This window comes from Heloderma suspectum, chromosome 1 (assembly GCF_057233095.1).
Source record: "Heloderma suspectum isolate Gila_16-S chromosome 1, 16-S_ref, whole genome shotgun sequence".
Classification (NCBI taxonomy): Eukaryota; Metazoa; Chordata; class Lepidosauria; order Squamata; family Helodermatidae; genus Heloderma; species Heloderma suspectum.
Window position 1 is genome coordinate 143,125,995 of NC_139458.1, and position 19,466 is coordinate 143,145,460.

A 19,466-nucleotide genomic window follows, 5' to 3' on the forward strand; every position below is an offset into this window, starting at 1 on the left:
CAGTTCCTATTGGAAAATAGGATACCCATGAAAGACATAGCCCGATGCCCTATTTTTGTGTGTGATTCCCCAGGGCCCATCATGTTCCAGAGCTCCGCCCTGCCTCCTATATGTCCTGCTCCATTGCCTGGCCCAAGTGCTGTTCCTCCTTATCTTTTACAAATGGGGCGGTGGTAGTTCTGCTGGTTCTCCTTTCATGCCCCAGACTTGCTTTAGCTGCCTGAGTCCTATTAATCAGCCGCAGGCAACTGAAAACAAGCCCAGCACAGGCAGGTATGGGGCACAGATTAGCAGTGCTGCTGGAATTGAGTTCTTGATTCAAAGACTCTTCCCATGTGGTCTCTGGAGACAGATGAAGCAAAGCAGCATCTAAGCAAGCAAAAGAGATGTGTGTTAGTTGCAAGAGCCTCCCTCCCCTGCATGGAGACAACAGTTTGGCTTGCTGAGTCAGTGCTTCACCAAGATCTGTCTGAAGCTCAAAAGGGTCCCAGTTGCCCTACTGCAACCTCCTCCAACCTGGTACCCTTCAGATGTTTTGGACTTTAATTCCCATCAGCCCCAGCCACCACAGCCAATTGTCAGGAATGCTGGGAGTTGTAGTCCAGAATATCTGGAGGGAAATCAGGTTGGGGACAGCTGCCCTACTGAGTCCAAATGTCAAAGAGGCTAAAGGGAAAACACAGCAACTTGAATCTATTGACCATTTGCACTGAGGTACACTGGTTGGATAGGGAACAGGGGAAGAAGGAGGGCTAGGAAGACATATGTACTATCCCATTCTAAAAGTGCAGGGCTGTATACACTTTAAAAAAAAAACACCCTACATCAAGGTAAGTTAGCATACACTTTGCACCAAGAAAAGCTGAATTCTACATATCATGTATAATCACATTTGCATATATTTGTTTATTTTTTTAATATCTGGATTCTGCATCTGCTGGTCCTGGGGAGAGTGAAGGAGCTCCTTTACCACTAGAAATCCCACTCAGTGCTTCATCTAACTTCTAAGACTCTTGCCAGATGTTGCCCACACAATCTGCAGCCATAAGGGCTAGAAACTTGTCCTTAAAAAAAGAAAGCTGATAATCCTCAATCTGAAACCATGTCCCACACTTGCATAGCACAAGCATGAAATTCCATGATATCCAAACAGCCCTGGAACATGTTAAGCAATGATAAACAGGGTGCCTCAATATATGGGGAGTACATTCCTTTTGTCAGTAAAGAACTGTAGTCAGCCCCAACATTTTTGGGATTAGGAAACAGGCCTCCTGCTCAGATGATGTGATTTCCCACAGGCAAATATACATAGACTCTGACACTTACATTTATATATCACAATTAAAATATAGCAATTCTAAATATTTGTCTTGTCTTGTATTAACTATTTGCATTATATTTTATTCTTTTAACTGTTCTCCCAGTGAATGCATATTACTGGGTAAATTCAAACATGTAATAAATAAACAAATAAACAAGCCATTGCATGGGTAGGTTACCTGACTACTTCTTTTCTATTTGTATCCTCACCCAAATCCCCAGAGATAACTTAGACAGAGACTTGCCCGGTGAGCCTCATGGCTGATCAAGATCTGGAGCCAGACTCTTCCATACCCCATACTCCAGCCATTGCACATCCCTGTCTCTCTTCTTACAGCAGCCTTAAGTGCTAACCTCCCAGCCATTCTATGCATGTGAAAAACACACTCTCCCACCCACTGGCAAACTATTTAGTTGCTACTTGCAAATTGCAACTTCACCTGGTCTGGGAGACCAACTGGATGGCAATTTAGGACTGAGGAGCAGTTGGGACAGGCCTGAAGGCTTGGATGGGGGAGAAGGGGGAACAGATTGACCAGGTTCGTGTGTGTGTGTGTGTGTGTGAAGAGTTATTCTAGACCAGCCTTCCTCAACCCTGCACCTTCCAGATGTGTTGGACTACACCCCCATCATTCACAGCCAGCTGTGGATGGTGAGCATTGTAGTCCAGCACATCTGGAGGGCGTTGGATTGAGGAAGCCTGGCCTAGACTGTCCTGGTGTAGAAAAGGGAAACTACAAAATATACAAGCTCACACAGGTGTATTCCGTTTGTGCCATTCAAACCATAATAGCCACCACTCCCGGATTCTGCACTTGCAGGTGATAATATATGGGTCTGAATCCCCATTTTACCTTTATGAACGCATCCAAACAATGGAGGAGAGGGGGAAGAATCAATCAGTCCTTTAACCACCCTGATCGTGAGTGCTCCCTAATGAAAAGGGAAGCGTCTTTGCCCCAGGCTGATCCGCCCATTCTCACCAGCAGCGTTAAACAGCAATCTGTCTTGTGCTCAGACGCTGACCTGCTGCAAAAAGTTTTCTTTCCCTTAAAACAAGACATGTCAGCTTCACAAAACCTCGCTCCCTTTTCTCCTTCATCAGGGCTCTGGAGCAGATGTTCACTGCAACCCAACAACCGCCCACTCCCTCCAGTTTTGTTCCCACTCACCTGTGTGGGCCTGCTCAGGGCAGAAGCTGACGTGGCCCTAGCAGGGAAAGCCTCAGGTGTACTACTACCTGCTTGCGAAAGCCAGGGAGGATGGACCGCGGAGCTCCGGTGGGACGCTCTCTGTGCGGAGGAATGTTTGCGCAAGGGGAGAGGCCTGCGGCGAGCACTTCCTTATTGGGGACAGGGCCGAGGGAAAGTGCAAAGGAGCAGCCCACAGTATGGAGTGTGCCTGCCAAGCCGTATTGCAAACGTTTGTGGCTGCCACCGGGTTTTTTTGGCAGGGCTTCCATGCTTTAGGTTTTTTCAACCACCGCATGGCAAATAGAAACCCGAGGGAATCAATCACTACCTCTACACCACAATGTCCGAAAACTTGCTGAATTTCTGCTGTGTGCTGCTGTTCATGGCACAGGAACCTTCTCAGAAAATGTGGTTATCCCATGAGACTTGAGTTTAAAACACACACACGAGGGTGCGGTGTGGGGGGGGGGCGCGCCCGCGCGAGCTCTCCCCCTCCCCCTCTAAGGCCACGGGCTGTCAGTACAGGCTAAACCTAAAGACCAGAGATACAACACCTCTGAAAACTTTGAACTCATCGTGGTGGTGACTTAATTACATAGGGCATGATCAAGCCAAAGTTAAGCAGTTTTAAGTCTCAAGTAACTTCCGTGGAAGAATCAAGCATATGCTTAAAACTCTCCCATTAAAATCAAGGGGACTTTAAAGGTGCAGTCCTACACTGGATGGGGCATGCTAGGAGTTGTAGGACTTTTTCCTGTCTAAACATGCATAGGATTGCGCCCTAAAGTGCTTATATCTTATTGGATTGTAATAATCACCATGGCATTTATTATGTTTTTGGTACTCAACTTTGCTGTACCATTTGGGCTCAGAAATAATATGTGATAAGGCCTGAAGATAGCAGTACAGGGAATAGAATATCGGTCTTGGGTTTATCTCTTTAAGATTCCGATTCCGACTTAGCATTGCGCCATGGCATTGTGGAAAATGTAAATGGTGGCTCCCAGACTCCCACAGGGATTCCCCAGTGGTGATCAATGTGCCACTGCTGCCATCCACTGCCAGGTAAGCCCATCAAAGGGGTCCACAAATGTAGAAAGATGCCCACCAGAAGGTGCTTTGCCAAGGGCCCCTCAAATCTAGAGCTGGTCCTGTTCACTTCCTTTTTACAGAGAATTCCCACAATGCTGCTGTCAAATCCTTGCATTCTAGTCTTCACTCTGTTGACCTCCTGCATTCTTTCAGAACTGATTTGTGGAGAGCTTTGTAAAAAATAATTAAAAAAAAAACTAACAATCTCCCCCCCCCCCAGCGTTTTACTATAAAATGCTATTGGAGCAACAGACTGTCCACTTTGGGGGGGGGGTAACTGTTGGTTTAAATCAGGGGTGCACAACCTTTTCAACCCCAAAGATGTGCACCCTTTAAAGTTTAAGTGGGAAGCTTGCTATTTGCCAGTTCAGATCATTTTCTTACTTCCTTGGTGAGGTTGGCTGGGGGAATTACTAAGCTTTCCATAAGGTGTAGTGTTAGACAGTGAGAGAAAGGGGAGAGAGGTACATAGGATTGTGGATGTATTCAGGCTGTGTTCTTGGGCTTTTAATAAATACATGGCAGGCAGAAATTCAACCAGTGCCATTTCCTAGTTGCATGATGGAAGGGGGAAACTTCAATGTGAAATTTCTGTTTCTAGGTGTTAAAGGCACAGACCTGCTGACGGGGGCTGGGGACAGGGAAAGGAAGAATGGCAACTCTCCAAGTAGGAATGGAGCTCAGAATCCTCGAGCCATGAAGTAGTTGGCTGGAGGAGTTTCTCCCCAAAGCCAAAGTATCTGATACAGTCCAAAGTCCATAATTACAGAACAGCTATAGGAATATAAGCCCTGTCTTCAGGTTATGTCTATACAACATAGGAACCCAGGTTTTCTGAGTATATTTGCATGGCATACTTGGACAGGCAGCAAGTATTGCCTGAGCTAAATTAGGCTTTAAGAATAGCTGAAGGCTGAAAGAATGCTTGGAAATATGACCATAGGCATGGCATTTCAGACGTCAAAGAAAGGGGGAATTCAGCAGGGTTCCATGCCTTTCTCTTGGGTACATTCAAGGTGAAACGGCACAAATGCAGTGTATTTTAAGAGTGCATCATGTCATTACTATATATCCTGCAAACTATAGCAGTTGTCTTATTAACATTGGATGAACAGGACCCCCTCTTTTGGGGTGGGGAGCAAGGTGATCTGTGCCTATATCTTGCATGCCCATGTGAATCAGTATGTAGAGCTAGTGAGCTGGACAGAGATAACAGGTTCCCCAGGAATAATCATGTGGTTCAAAACACTGTTTGTGGAAGGATTGTCTCCCCTGGCTTGGTACTCCGTCACCCCAGAGGAAAGACTAGATCAATCATGACAGCTTAGTGGTATGTCTGACCAGTGAGAATGCATTTGTGTGAAAGTATTGCTCCTGGAAAACCAGCAGACGTACCTCCCTCCCCCAAGGCACTATTTGCATCTAAGGTCGGGCTGATTACCTCAGTTTAGAGAAACGTGGGATGCCCCCTTGTGATTAATTCTGCAGGATGAGCCCTGAAGTTTTACTGTGCTCAGGCCCTTTCCTGTTTAGGCGACAGGGGCAGGTGCTTGATGGGAATTAATGTCTCTTTCCCCCTCCCCTCCCCTCGGTTATCTAGTGCAATGGGTCCAGGCAGGGGGAGTTCTACTGTGAAGCAGCTCCACTGCTGAAAAAGCCGGTCCAATAGATCGATCACCACCAATAGGTGGCGAGAGGGAGGGCACACTCTGTTTCTGGGCTCGGTGTCCTCGTGCTGGGGTTGCCCACTGCAAACGGAAGTTGCCCGGGACAGTGCCGGATTCCGGGGCGGATGTGACTGCGTGGCTGAATCTAGGGGGTGGAGCCCGCAGCGTCTCGCTGCAGGGAGGGACTCCAAGCAAGGTCAAGTCAGTTCAAAGATGCTGGGTTCGCAGGACTAGTTTACGCGAGGCTTGCCAAGTCACACATTAACAGATGCTGGGGGAGGGGAAGTGGCCCACGCGCTTCCAAGCTCTTCCAGCGCAGGCGAGATCTTCCCACCAGGGGCCTGGCCTGCGTTTCGCTTCTTCCACTCTGCCGCAAAAATGGCGCAGACTCCAGAGCACCTCTGGAGCTAACGTGGGCGGGATGGCGTGAGCTTTCATAGGCTACAGCAGCCTTCCCTCACATAATGCCCTCCAGATGCTGCTGAACTACTCAACAACTGGTAGCATTCCCAGTCATCGATCATTGCTGGCTGGGGATGATGGGAATTGAAGTCCAAAACAACTGGGGGGCAGCAAGCTGGGGAAGGCTGGGCCACAGCCTACAGGGACTCAGTCTGCTCTTGAGAACAAGTGGCTAACCGACATGTGATATGCAAGAAAAATGACTACTAACTCCAGGGTTTCCAGTTCAAGACCACTGAATCCTAGTTACACAAATACAGCTAATCGGTGTAGTCCTGGAACAAATGAAGGGATGAAATGAATGCTTCTGAGCATCTGCAGAGTGCATTTCCCATCTTCCCATGTAACTCCAGTGCCCCCACACATCTGGGGTTAGCGATAAGGTCTTCTAGGTCAGGATTGTGTGCTTTCCAACATGCAGTCCTTGAGAGCCTGCTTTAGCTTTGATAGGCTCACTGTGGTGTCCAAAAATGACCCACGATATTTTAACAAGCCCACAGCAGTCTGTTGCAGCCCAGCATGCTAGTGGTTGCCAGTGACTTATAGACTGATATTTCTCTTGGCCTGAAGAGTGGGAGCCTATTTCAGTTTCAGTCTTTCTTAAATTTCCCCCTTGGGATTACTCACTTTTCCACCAGCTTCTGTAGCTGTGCCTTTAATTGCAGCTTGTCGCACAGACTTTAGCAGGTGAAAAGCCCTCACCTGCTGACTTCTGCACGTCAAAGGCAGAAAACCAGGCCAGGTTGGCATGTGATAGTGTTTGGAGAGTTGGCAACCCTAAGTCTGCCTTAATCTTGCCCACTGTACAGTTGGTATGTAGCCTTTTTTGTACTATTTCCTGCATCACTGGTCATGGGACATTTAACCTAGAAACAATATGTTAACATGCATGGGTTCTGTTAGCACCTGGCTTAACCCTTTGGCTCCTACCCCTTTGTAATGGAATGAATGTGGGCTGGCTGTGTTGTACCAAAACCTGATGATTCCTTTCTGTATTCTGAGTAGCTGAGGGAAAGCCTCTCTGTTTCCATCTCTAGGATTCAAAGGGCCATGTCTTCCCATTCCCAACCTGTGCAAGAAAGCCAGAAACAATCCTATCTTCATTTAAGGACTGCCAATTAGAGTTGCCAACTTTTCAACAGGCCACAGTAGCAGTGCCATTAACAGCTAACTTGGTGTGCAGACATTAGCTGATAAGGCTTATCTCCATGCCAAAATCATTGGCTGGTTTCTGAATATTAAGCTGCTGTTCAAAGCACAAGATCGGGCCAGGCCATTTCTTCCTGGTCAGTTGGCAATCCTATCACTAGCCCTAGTTCATCAGTCTCCTCACAATTTCAAAGGAAAATAATTCCCTGTGCCCTATTGAGGCTTTAAAAATGGACCTTTAGTGCTTTGTTGAGCTACAGAGTGGTATAGTGGTTAGAGTATTAGACTGGGACTGGGGAGATCTTGGTTCAAGGCCCCCACCTGTCCAAGAAGGTCACTGGATGGCTTTGGGCCAGTCACTGACTCTCAGCCTAACCTACCTCACAGGGGTGTTCTGAGATAAAATGGAGAGCAGGAGAGTCATGTATGTTGCCTTGGGCTCCTTGGAGGAAAAGGCAGGATATAAAGGTAATAAACCAATAAAACATGGGCAATCTGTGTAGGATACAGTGAGCTCTGCCTGGCATTCTTGGATTTCTCAGTTGTTCCCCAGGTAGTGGCCCAAAACACAAAGCTTTCACTGATAGATGGACAAAAAAAAGGATGGGTGTGGTAAATGCTTTTTATTGGCTGGGTGCAGGTCTACTGCTTGGTTGGCCCTTGGACACAGAGGCAGGTTGGGGGGGGGGAGTGCAGGAGAGCCAGTATTGCTGCTGCTAAGACCTGGCTCAGTGCTGGACACGGCGGATGGACTGGATCTGGTTGGTATGCGCCTGGGTGCTGTATTCGCTGTACTTCTTGTATTCACCATTCTGTCTGTCCCTCTCCAGGACATATTGGTAGCCCCGATAGCCTGGGTACTGATATGCCACCCACCTGTGGACATAAAGCAGAACATTGGCAAGACAGGCACTCTCAGCCCCCCCCCGTACATATTCTCCATTGGGAAGGGGATAGTGGGGTGCCCCACTGCTACTTAACCAAGCTTTTGGGTGCCCAGTCTTCCAGCACCTGTATTAGTCAACCAGTCTCAAAAGAGATAGGCCACAACTGGGAAAGAGATCAGGAGCTTCGATCATTGATGTTTCAACCCTGCCCATGTGGTGGTTGTAGTCACACATGCACACTGCAGCCAGAAGTGACTGCATTGTAGGGTTTTCCTTGTTTTTTTTTAAACAAACATTGCAAAACCTGTTTGGCCATAGGCAACATTAGGACAAAAAGAAATACATGCATACGTGGTGAGAGATGAAACCTCTCTCATACCACTTTCAAAACTCTTAAAAATGATTTTCCTCTCTCCAGCCCAACTCTAGTGAAGGAACTTGAAGCCCTGGAGAAAATTGTGCAGCAGGTTCAGTGCTAGGAAGTCTAGGGCAGCCTTCTCCAACTTGGTTCCCTCCAGGTGTTTTGGACTACAGTGCCCAGCATTCTAGATCATTGGCCATGCTGGCTGGGGCTGATGGGAGTTGAAGTCCAGAACATCTGGAAGGCATCAGGTTGGGGAAGGCTAATCTAGGGCTGCTGCTGTAATTATTCCAGGACACTCCCCGACAACTCCCACTTCCTTGAGCAAAAGGTACCCTAAAGAGTTTCAGGAAGAACTCCTTGAGCATCAAGGAGACAGGGGTAAGTGGAAAAGGAGCATGAAGCACAATCTCTTCTTCAGCCTGCCCCAACCTGCTGCCCCCAAATGTGTTGGGAATCCCATCATCTCCAACCAACTCCCATCATCCCCAACCAGCATGGCTCTTTGGCTTTACTTCTAAAGATCTCCACAGCCTTGCCCAATGAGGGCAGCCTTCTGCCCTTATTTCCCCAACTCTCTCTATCCATGACCTTCACTCCTCCTCCAACCCTTGGTACCCTTGGCCACATGATTCTCCTTTGCTGCCTGAAACTCCCTCTCTACCTGAACATCTCTGGGGTGCCACTGCCATGTCTTTTCTCTCCCTTCAAATTTCTCCTCAAAAACCACCTTTCCCATATGCACTCACTGCCTTTCCTCACCATCTTCCCTTGTCTTTCCCACCCTCTCCTCTCTCAGCTGTTTGTCCCCTTTGCCTTGCCTTCTCCTCTATTGCCCTCCTAACTGGCAAGATGTAGATTGGAAACTCCTCGCTTTTTTTGTTGCTGCTTATTGTACTTTGAGAAGCACCGTGTATGTTGATGGTGCTGTATAAACCATTAATAGCGGCAGCTGTGGCCATCCCAAGGTTGCTCGTGGTTCAGCCAGCGGTGCTTTATCAGTATCCTTGTAAAGGTAGGAATGAAGTATGGGAGCATGCCAACACAGAACTCAGTGGCGCAGGGTGCTTCCAACTTGTCCCCAGCCCAGGAGACATCACTTACGCTCCAGAGTTGACCTTGATGGAGGCCACCTCTTTGTTGCCCCAGCCCATGGCCTGCAGGGATGGGTAGTCATCGCTGAGCTCAAACTTGCGTCCTTGGAAGTTCTCTGCCTCGTACAGGGTCACTTTGCTGTCACTGTGGTTCTGTAGGAGAGGGCAAGGTGGAGGATGATTCAGGCTAGTACCATCACAGGCAAAACTCACTCATTCCCATCTCTTAGCTAAGCTTCCCCTAACCACCCCTCAGGCTCCCTGTCTTGAACTTGTGTGCATTGATCTCTCTCCTCCCATCTTGAAATATCCTGGCATGCATCTCCAGACAATCATGTACATGATGGGCCACCACCCTGATCCCTCCTCCACCCATTCTAATTTTTAAGGATGGGGTAGCATGGATCACTTGACTTGTTTTTCTTTACAATCCTCTTTTCTCACTCTCGTGTTAACTTAACCCAGCTTTCCTTGGCTTAGTGCCCTCCAATGTTTTGCACCACAACTCCCAGCATTCCTGCCCATTGGCCATGTGGCTGGGGCTGATGGGAGTTGAAGTCCAAAACATCTGGAGGGCACCAGGTTGGGGAATGCTGGCCTAGCTGATGTCCTTCATTTAAGGGATTCCCCCCTGTTAGAAAGGGTTGCCCCCTTTTCAGAACAAAATGTTAGAATTGCTTTGCTAGGTCAGATCTCATAGCAAGGTCCACTTAGTCTGGCATTCTAACAGTGGGCAAGCCAGGTGCTTCTAGAACAAGGGCAGGCAAGTTGTGTCCTTCCCAATGTTTTGGCCTGCAACTCCCATCAGCCAGCATAGCCAGTGGTGAGTGGTGAAGGGAACTGTAGGCCAAAACACCAGGAGGCCCACAAGCTACCTACCCCTGTTCTACAAGCTCATCAATGAAGCATGAAATTATAGCCAGGTTTTTTGTCCTTGCCAGCTGGGAATTAGAGGTAGTCAGCCTCTGTATGTGGTCATTTTGTGTAACTGTGCAACTCCACACATCACATAGTCTTCCCCAACCTGATGCCCTCCAGATGTGTTGGGCTATAACTCCCATCATCCCCAACCAGCTGCTATAATTCAAGACATCCGGAGGGCACCAGGTTGTAGAAGGCTGATATAACGCCTGTACCTCACAGAACATCATGGCACCTGAGTGTCCCTACATTTCTGGAATTTTGAGCTGACAATCCTACGCTTGCTGTCTTTTACCAGGAATGGGCAGTGGGGCGAGTGAATGAAGCCATGAACTCCCCATTGGGTTGAGAAAGAAGAGGGTCCCAGTAAATTTGTTTATTGTTACATTTATATCTCACCTTTTTATCTCTTGCAAGGAACCTAAGGTGGCTTACATGGTCTTCCTCTCCTCTCTATTTTATCCTCACAACAACCCTGGGAGGTAGGTTAGGCTGAGAGTCAGTGACTGGCCCAGAGTAACCTAGTGGGCTTCATGGCTGAGAGGGGGCCAGAACCCAGATCACCTGAGTCCCAGTCCAACACTCTAACCACTACACCACACTGGCTGTCATAACGATACATATAGGGATATGAAAAGATGGATGGACTAGAGGCCTGGGCAGACCTTTAAAGCCCTACAGACAATGTGTGTGTGTGTTTGAGATATGTTCTTAGAAGCTAAACAGCAGCATTTGCTGTTTCTCCACTGTTATCCTCCTTCCCTTTCAGCTCTCCTTTCCTTCTCCTTTGTTCTCTCTCCACTTCCCTCTATTTTGCTGTCCCATTGGCTGATGGATGTAGCATGTCACCAATGCTAAGGAGCACAGGGGCTCTTGAGCCTTTGCTTAGAAGAGCACATTTCAGCTTTTCGGAACTGCACAAGAAGATGATGCACTAGCCCAAATTCCCCCAACTATATTGGCAGTGACATAATACGGGTGGGGAACCTTTTTCAGAGAAGGGCCAGATTGGCTCCAGGGAAGCACATCAGGGGCTGCATGCCCACAGTGGTTGGGGGCCACATTCCAAAGTGGGCAGAGCCACCCCGCTACTGTCATGTAGCCCTCCAACATGTTTGTTCAGACACACACACACAAAACACACTCCCCCCTCCTGAAAATGCTCCCCAGGCACCAATGGAGGCTTTTAAAACCCTGATTGTAAAAACACCATGTCCATACGGTGTCATCACCATACAGTGATGACACTATATAAATAACTAATTTAACAACAACAATGGCACAAGAGTCCTATTATCCTTTGCCTCTGGTCACCCTGTGTGCCCACTGAGTCTGGTCTTTATTGCACAGCTTGCTTGGCTATTGTCTCTCATTTTGTATGCTGGTGAATGTGGATGGCTGTCAAATGTCGGGGATGGGGGGGCGTTCTTGTAGGTGTCTGACAATGTGATCCCCAGCAAGCAGAAAAGAAAAGAAAAATTATCCCTGAGGATTTGTAGACTGCCGGTGTCCTGTGGTCTCAAGGGGTTAACTCTGAAACTGGGCACAGCGGCATCCTCTCCCTCCTTCCTGCCTGCACTCCGCCAAGTGATCCTGCCAGCCAGGAATGAGATGATATCTCGCACCCCTTTATTAAAGTGAGTACGTAATCTGACTGGTTGTTATTAAAGCCCAGAGATGGGGACGTGCAGAGATTTTAAACCCCAGTTAGGAAGAGAAGCAGCCGCTCTTGAGATGGAGCGATAGGCCATCCTGACTGTAGAGCCTCTTTGCAATGGGGGCTGTATATTCTGTCCAGGTGGCCTTGCAAAACTCCCTTCCGATTGCCCTCTTTCCCACATCTTGACCAGCCCCTCTTAACACTAAAAAAGGACCCCTCCCAACATTGCTTACTCGTTTGCATGTGGCAGCTTCTGCCTATTTAATACATGCTGGTTCACCCATGGTTTGCTTGTTTTGCTTCTATGTTGAGGTTACTCCTTCAGTCAAAGACCAAGTGCCAAAGTTACCACTGTCTCCCTTTTCTCTCCAAGACTGGACTGCCATGAATTCGTGATTTCTCCCCAAGGGCTGGAGAGGAAGGATTGCAGCTCAGTGGTAGAGCACCTGCTTTTCATGAAGAAGGTCCTGGGTTCATTTCCCAGCATCTCCAGGTAGGGCTGGAAAAGAGTAATGTCTGAAACCCTGGAGAGCCGCTGCCAGTTGATGTTGACAATACTGGACTAGATGAATCAATGGTTTGACTCAGTAAGGCAGCTTGCTATGATCCCCTTCAGTACCTAGCATCTGGAGGATATACCCTTTGACCAACATCGTCCCACTCTGCTTATGGCTGGGGCACTTTTTGTCTAAAATGGGTGGGCAGACTTTAGACTTGCAGGATCTACTTTGTTTTTCACTAGAACCCAGAGGTCCACCAACTGGAGCCAGGTATATAATATTGGCTCAGGGAGGCAGACATATAATTGTGGAACAAGGGGTGCTGATCACATGCTCAGCCCAGGAATTTGTTTTCAGTACCAGAATTGGAGTTTGCAGATAGATCTTTTTACACTCAAATCTACTGTTGTTTCCCCACATGATTTCTTGATTTTGGCATCCTAATTTAGAAGCAGGGGAAAAGCCTTTTGTTGGCAGGATTGTTAAACCATTGGCAGTTGGAAATCCTTGTTGATCTACTGCCAATCACTCAGAGAACTACTGGTAGTTCCTAATCTAACTTCTCCCCACCCCTGGTCTAAAAGGTTCCATCCATATGATTCAATTTAGGACTATTTACAAACTGAGGTTGCAGTGTATGTGTGCATGTATGTACAAGAGCATCATATACTATGCCCCTCTTTATGGGACTATTATCTAATCTTTATCTAGCCTTCTGAGCTGGACATGCTCTCTAGTGGCCTGTGTAAGTGCAGATTAATGGCCTATACCCCAGTGCACAGCACTTGTAGCAGGGGCGGGTGGGGGGGAGATCTAAATTCTCCAATCCCACAAGTCTTTCTCCATCTCAAACACAGCCTGGTGGTAGCCAGGAAAGGGTTTTTTGAGTGAGTTGTTCTACAGCACTGACTCTTAAAGAAATATGGTCTGCCTCTAAAGCAGAAGGTGGCGACCCTAATCTAGCAATTTGATTTGTTCAGATGAGGGTTGCCAGATCTAGGGGGCTGTAAGGGGGCTTCTGTACCTTTAAGACCCCGTGAGGGGGCTTCTGTACCTTTAAGAGATGCACAGAGGGGAAGAGTCTCTTGTCACTGCGGTACTATGATGGGGAAAAACCAAACTGGGTGGCACTTTGGCTGCCATTCAGCTATAACAAGAGCCCTCTCGCTATCTGGACCTGGGAATTCTAGCTGAAATAAGTATTTATTTTGATAGTTCCCCCTTCCTGCAGCCACCCTCATTTGTGAAAGGTCATGAAATTATGTACCCAGATTTGACTCTGTGCTTTCCACTATATAGTTAATTCATTGCTTGTGGGTATCTCCTCCATCCCAGGGTTGCCCGGTCAAAATCTAAAGCAGCCTTCCCCAACCTGGTACCCTCCAGATGTATTGGGCTACAACTCCCAACATCTCTAGCCGACATGGCTAATGGCCTCCTGGGTGGGGATGATGGGGGTTGTAATCTAACACATTGGGTGGGGGAGGCTGAGGAAGGCTGCCCTAGAATATGCACCTTTACGCTCTTCGAGGATGCAAAAGATGAGTTTGCTACACTTTCTCCAAGCTCTTCTTTCCTTTTGTCCTTCTGAATGCAGTCTCCTCCGCCCGCCCCCCTGCAATAGTGAGCAGAATTTTACATTTGCACTGCTGCATGCTTGCTACATTATTGGTCCATGGCTATCAGAAAATTTGAAAAAGACAGAAGAGTAGCATCTGTTTACTAGAGTGACAGGCATGTGCAGGGTATTCAGTTTTACATAAATTTTTAGTGACGTAAAGCTGGGGTGGGGAACCTGAGGCCTGGGGGCCCAACCTGGCCCTCTGCGGTTCCCCAGATGGCCCCACCCCTTCCCCTGGCCCTGCCCCCTTTCCCACATCCACCAATCATCTGGTGGTTTCCCGGCTTTTGTGCGATTTCCCACCCACCCCACTTCTACAAGGTTAAAATGCCTCTCCTAAGTCTTAGTTACTGGCAACAACAGCTTTAAGATATAGTATGCTGGTAATTTTTGTCTCCACCCCTTTTGCCTTTGGGCCCGCCCACCATGGGCTCCTGAAAGCTTCTGCAAAACTGAATTTAGCTCTCAGGCTGAAAGAGGTTCCCAACCCCTGACTTAAAGAGTTCTGATGAAGAGCTCTGTATAACTCAAAAGCTCGCTTACTCCTGTACCAACAGCAGTTCCTCTGTTAAAAGATATCACCTTCACCTATTATGCATCTGTAGGATGTCAGCTTGTCAGAATGCCTGCTAATTTTATTTCAGCTTTGTTAATGTCATTCCCTCTGGCAATTTCATGTTAACCACCTTTGTCCTCGACAACTCTCCTCCCACACTTCCACATAATTTATTAGCAGTAGCAAATGACATTAGCAAATTCTGGATGTGGTTTTTGTTAGAGCGTTTTTCAAAGAGGGGGTCCTTGAGCAATGAAATACGGTATTTGCCTGCTGCCCACCTCCCTTTGGGCTTCCCCTTGCCTGACAACCCCACCAGACCCTTTTTTGTTTCGCTTTGACTTTGTGCTCTCGGGAGGGAGATCGGGAGGGAGCTGTCCCCTGTCTGGGAGTGGGTCCCTTACAGGTCTTTCATCCCATGTCTGGGAGTGGGTCCCTTTCAGGTCTTTTAAAAAAGCAGAGGAGGTACCCTAAACTCACAGCACACTTGATAGTCCGGAAAGAGAGCAGGTGCTCAGTCCTGTAGCCACTGTTCCCACTCCAGGCCTCCCATCGAGGGTAGTCCCCTTTCTCCAGAATGAATTGTTGTCCTTGGTATTCAGGGTACTCGAACCCCACCCAGCTGTAAGCCGGGTGGCGGGGGGGGGGGAGAGAGAGAGAGAGAAGGCATGAATAGTGGTAACTTCAGATTCTTAAATCAAAATTGAATGTTGCTCAGACCATAATAGGGCCGCGGTGGCTTAGTGGTTAAGACGCTGAACTGCAGACTGGAAGGTCAGCAGGACAGCAGTTCGAGACCCGGGTGCCACGTGACGGAGTGAGCTCCCGTCTTCAGGCCCAGCTCCTGCCAACCTCACAGTTCGAAAGCAAGACATTGCAAGTAGATAAATAGGTACCGCCTCGGCGGGAAAGGTAACAGCGTTCCGTGCACCTCGGTGTTCAGTCATGCCGGCCACATGACCATGGAAGCGTCTTCGGACAGCGCTGGCTCTTCGGCTTAGAAACGGGGATGAGCACCGCACCCTAGAGTCGGACACGACTGGTTGGGGACACCTTTACCTTTACCTTTTTTTACCAGACCATAATAATTTCCTGTGAAAGGTTATGGGCAAAAGACTGGCAAAATCCCATGTGGCGTGCCTCCCCACCCCCTTTCTCTTCCATCCCTCATACAGTACTTTTTGATGGATTCTCCAGGCCTGCTTCTGTTTCTTTTCAAGCCCACTTCGCACATATAGTTCAATGTAGTGGGCACTTGCTGTGCCTCCCCTTCATAGACACACAGCCACGTTGCCACACTGAGAGCAACACAAAATTGCTCTCTTTGCAAAGTGTTCTTTATCTTCAAGAGTTAAATAGAAGGGGAAATCCCACTAGGTTCATAGACTTCCTCTGCTGTAGCACTGTGATAGAAATAGTCACATGGTTTGCGGGGGGGGGGGAGGAATTCTCCCTTCTCCACTCATTTTTGTTATTGTCAACCTATGAACAGGGCTGGTGTCAAAGGTAGGCATGGTTGGCACCTGCCAAGGGCCCACACCCCAGGAGGGGTCCACTGGCAAGAGCCCCCTGGAGTGGCCCTTCCTCTTCCCCATGGCAACCTGCTTGTTCACCTGCCTCTCACTCTGGCCCAGGCAACGGTGGTGGCGAGGAGGGGGAGCAGGAGGTGCCGCGGCCTCCTCGCTCCCTGGCTCGCTGCCTGTCAAGCCAGCAAGCGGCAGCGATGATGAGAGAGAGGAGGAGGAGCAACAGCAGCTGGGGGCAATGGCGGTGAGGAGGAGACTCACAGTGGGAGAGGGCCCACTGAGGGTGTTTAGCCCAAGCAAGGGCCCCCAGAAATGCAAGAGACAGCACTGCCTACGAGCTTGTCTTATACTGAATGAAATGATCGAACCGTTCAGCTCCGAGTTCTTTCTTCTGAGGGGCAGCAGCTCTTCAGGGGCTCAGGCAGAAGTCTTCCAACTCACCTGCTTCCTGACCCTGCTTCATCGGAGGCGTCTCAGGGATTGGACCTGGGACCTTCTAGGTGCGAAGCCTGTGCTCTGCCACTGGCCCCTCCCCAAGACTACGCAACTCTACGCAAGGGTCTATGCATTTTTTTTTTATGACTGCTTCTGAAAATAATATAGAGTACATGCGCACAACATAACTGGAAACAAAATTCAACAAACAGAATATACTTCATGGTCTTGCAGCAGTGATGCAGAACCTTAGGCCTTGGGTCCAAAGCGGCCCATCTGAGGACCCAACCTGGCCCTTTGGAGTTCTACCCGACCACCTATTGTTTGACGTTCTGACTTTCGTGTAGTTTTTCCCATACTGAAAGGTCGAAATGCCTCTCCTAAAACTCAGCTACTGGCAGTAAGTTGGAATATGCTGGTATTTTGGCTCCGCCCCTTCTGCCTTTGGCCCCACCCACCACTGGAATGCGACCCCTGAGAGCTTCTCTGAAATGGAATTTGGCCCTCGGGCTGAAAGAAGTTCAACACCCCTGCCTTGCAGCCTACCATTCAATTGCTTAATAAATGGGTCCCCTGTTTTCTCAAGGGATGTCTGGATCATATCCTCTGGCTCATGTCTTTCAGCTCTCCAGTGACTGAACATTGTAGCTTCATTAATTAATCAAAATGCCAGTGATTAATCTGTTATATTTAAATAAATATGCATGCTTGCTTCCATAACCTCAAGACTGGTGCCTTTTTGAGGATATGGAAGACAGAGTCAGGTATCTTAGAATTCAATTTTTAAAAGCAAGGTTAGAAGAAGAGGTTCTCTCTATCTATTGCTGTCCTTATTACTGTAATACTTTGGTGCTAAAAGGGCTTAAAAAATGAATGGGTTGTATCCAACAATGTCCTTCAGCCAGCGGAATGGACACCACTAGCAGACCAAATTTCCCCTCCCCACTGCAGCCTCTTGTGCCCCCCCAATCTGCTTCAGAGGGCTGAGGATCCTCCAGAGCATATTTGGGGTGTGTGGGTTTGGGACTGCAGAGGGGAGGAGGGAAGGGAAACTCCTGTTGCATAAGCAGACGTCTGCTCACGTAACTTTGGACTTAGACCAACATGTCCTTCTGTCTCGGACCCACCAATTAAAATTTGTCTTCAGCAATTAACAGTTTCCCCCACTGACAAATCAAGTCAAGCTTTTGGTTAATTCAGTCAACTTTTAAAGTTTGCAGACCCTCTGCAACGAATTCCTCTATATCTGTATCTGTATCCTGTGAAGCTGCTCAGCCACTCAGGGTAGGTTATGCAGAGGAGGCTGTGCTAGGGGGAGTCCAGGGCTCAGGAGGTTGCCAACAGTCACTGTGGGGGTACAGAAGCACTCACGGGCCACTTTCCACTTTGATGGAGCGAATCTTGCGGAAGCCTCGTTCCATGATGCTGGGGCACTCCATCAGGAACTCGCAGCGCTTCCCCTGGAAGTTTTCTTCCTCCCAGACGGTGATCTTGAATTGGCCCAGGGTCTCCATGTGCTGGCTGGTCATAGACAGCTCTTCTACTGTGGAAATGTAATAGGGTTTTTAGGGAGTGGCTGGCAGGGGGTCAGGCCTTGCCCCTTCTGAGTTGCCCACATAATGCAGCGTGGCCAGAGTGCATCCTATCAGCTACTGTTGATGGTGATGAAGGAGTAGCACCAGCAAGCATCATACAAAGCTGCTGAAAAAAGAAGTCATGGAGGAGAGGCAGGCAGTAGCTTAGGGGGCACATCTGGGAGGCAGAGGACTGGGGAAGATAAATTAGACGCAGAGCAGGATTGCACGGCTATGTGGTAGATTTATAGCTTGGAGTGGGGAAGAGACTGTGATGTTCCTTTCCATCCATTCTTACCCCATTTTATCATTTCCTTCTACTGTCACTTTTTCCCTGGCCAGCCCATACAGTGGAGCACTACCCTGTTCTTGCCGACCACAGAGACTGGGTTCATGTGAATGGTGTCCAAGTCCAGGTCACAGATGGGAAAATGGGTGTCCTGCTGGACTGATTACCTACCCTGGAGTTCAACTCACACAACAGACACACACACCAGCAGCAGGGCTGCCCATACCATTGGACAGGGAGAGGCAGCTCACCCCAGGCAGCAGGTTTGGGGCATCACATCAAAGGGAAGCAACTTGCCAGAGATTTAATTTATTATTACACTTTTAGTACTGGGGTGGAGGAATTTGGATTTTGTCTTGGGCAATTGTTTTTTTCCCTAAGCTGAGCCAAGTCTAGGGATGCAGGAGAAATCCACAACAGATTCAAATGAGCTTGGATTTCTATGAATCCACCTGCAGATTTCATAGCAGACCACCTTATCCTGAGTCACACAGAATTGCAGACCATTTTTTTTTAACCTTGGGGGGCGGGTTCTGCAGTTTCGTTAGTTTGCAAATGCACACTTGTGTTAATGCACATTAGTGCAAGTGTGCATTAGCATTAATGCACAATTGCAAATGAACAAAGTTTTCATACAAAACATTCAGTTCCATCAATGAGAGGACGATGGAATGAAAGGCACCTGATAATCCACAAAACACAGATGGAACGGATTTAACAAAATCCATACATCCCTAGCTAAGTCCCGGTTCTCTTTTCAACCTGTAGTTCAGTCAGCATTTGCCATCCTAAAATCTCAGGTCCCAAGGGCTGAACATTATTATTTAAAGATAAAGGCTGGAGGGAGGTGGGAGGCCCTGAATTTTAAGGGAAATCCAAAGTCCATGTGGTATCCTGCCCTCCTCTTAACTGTAGAAAAAGAGTATAGACTCATCGTTCTTAGAGTCATAGTAGGAAGGGACTTCAAAGCTCATCTAGTCAATGCAGGAAATCCACTACTACAGTATCCCTGAGTGGTGGCCATCCAGCCGTTGGTTAAAAACCTCCAAGTACACACTCTGGTGCCAGAATCGCACTGAAGGAGTTCTGCTGGTGCCTCTTGGTCCTAACCTACACCGCACACAGGTATGTACATGCACATACACACTCCTGTGCTCTG

General features: G+C 48.2%; 2 protein-coding genes across 2 annotated transcripts; one reads left to right on the plus strand and one right to left on the minus strand.

Annotated features, from left to right (window-relative positions):
- Positions 1-7,611: 7,611 nt before the first annotated feature.
- On the minus strand, positions 7,612-17,973 carry CRYBA2 (crystallin beta A2). The gene is made up of 4 exons (XM_084829372.1): positions 17,816-17,973; positions 14,964-15,105; positions 9,236-9,378; positions 7,612-7,759 (listed from the first exon to the last, which is right to left on the minus strand). Exons 1-4 carry the CDS (start codon positions 17,971-17,973, stop codon positions 7,612-7,614), a joined length of 591 nt encoding a protein of 196 aa, XP_084685498.1.
- On the plus strand, positions 11,746-17,160 carry LOC146358217 (uncharacterized). The gene is made up of 3 exons (XM_084829358.1): positions 11,746-11,783; positions 12,180-12,299; positions 16,118-17,160. Exons 1-3 carry the CDS (start codon positions 11,758-11,760, stop codon positions 16,599-16,601), a joined length of 630 nt encoding a protein of 209 aa, XP_084685484.1. The 5' UTR covers positions 11,746-11,757; the 3' UTR covers positions 16,602-17,160.
- Positions 17,974-19,466: the final 1,493 nt, after the last annotated feature.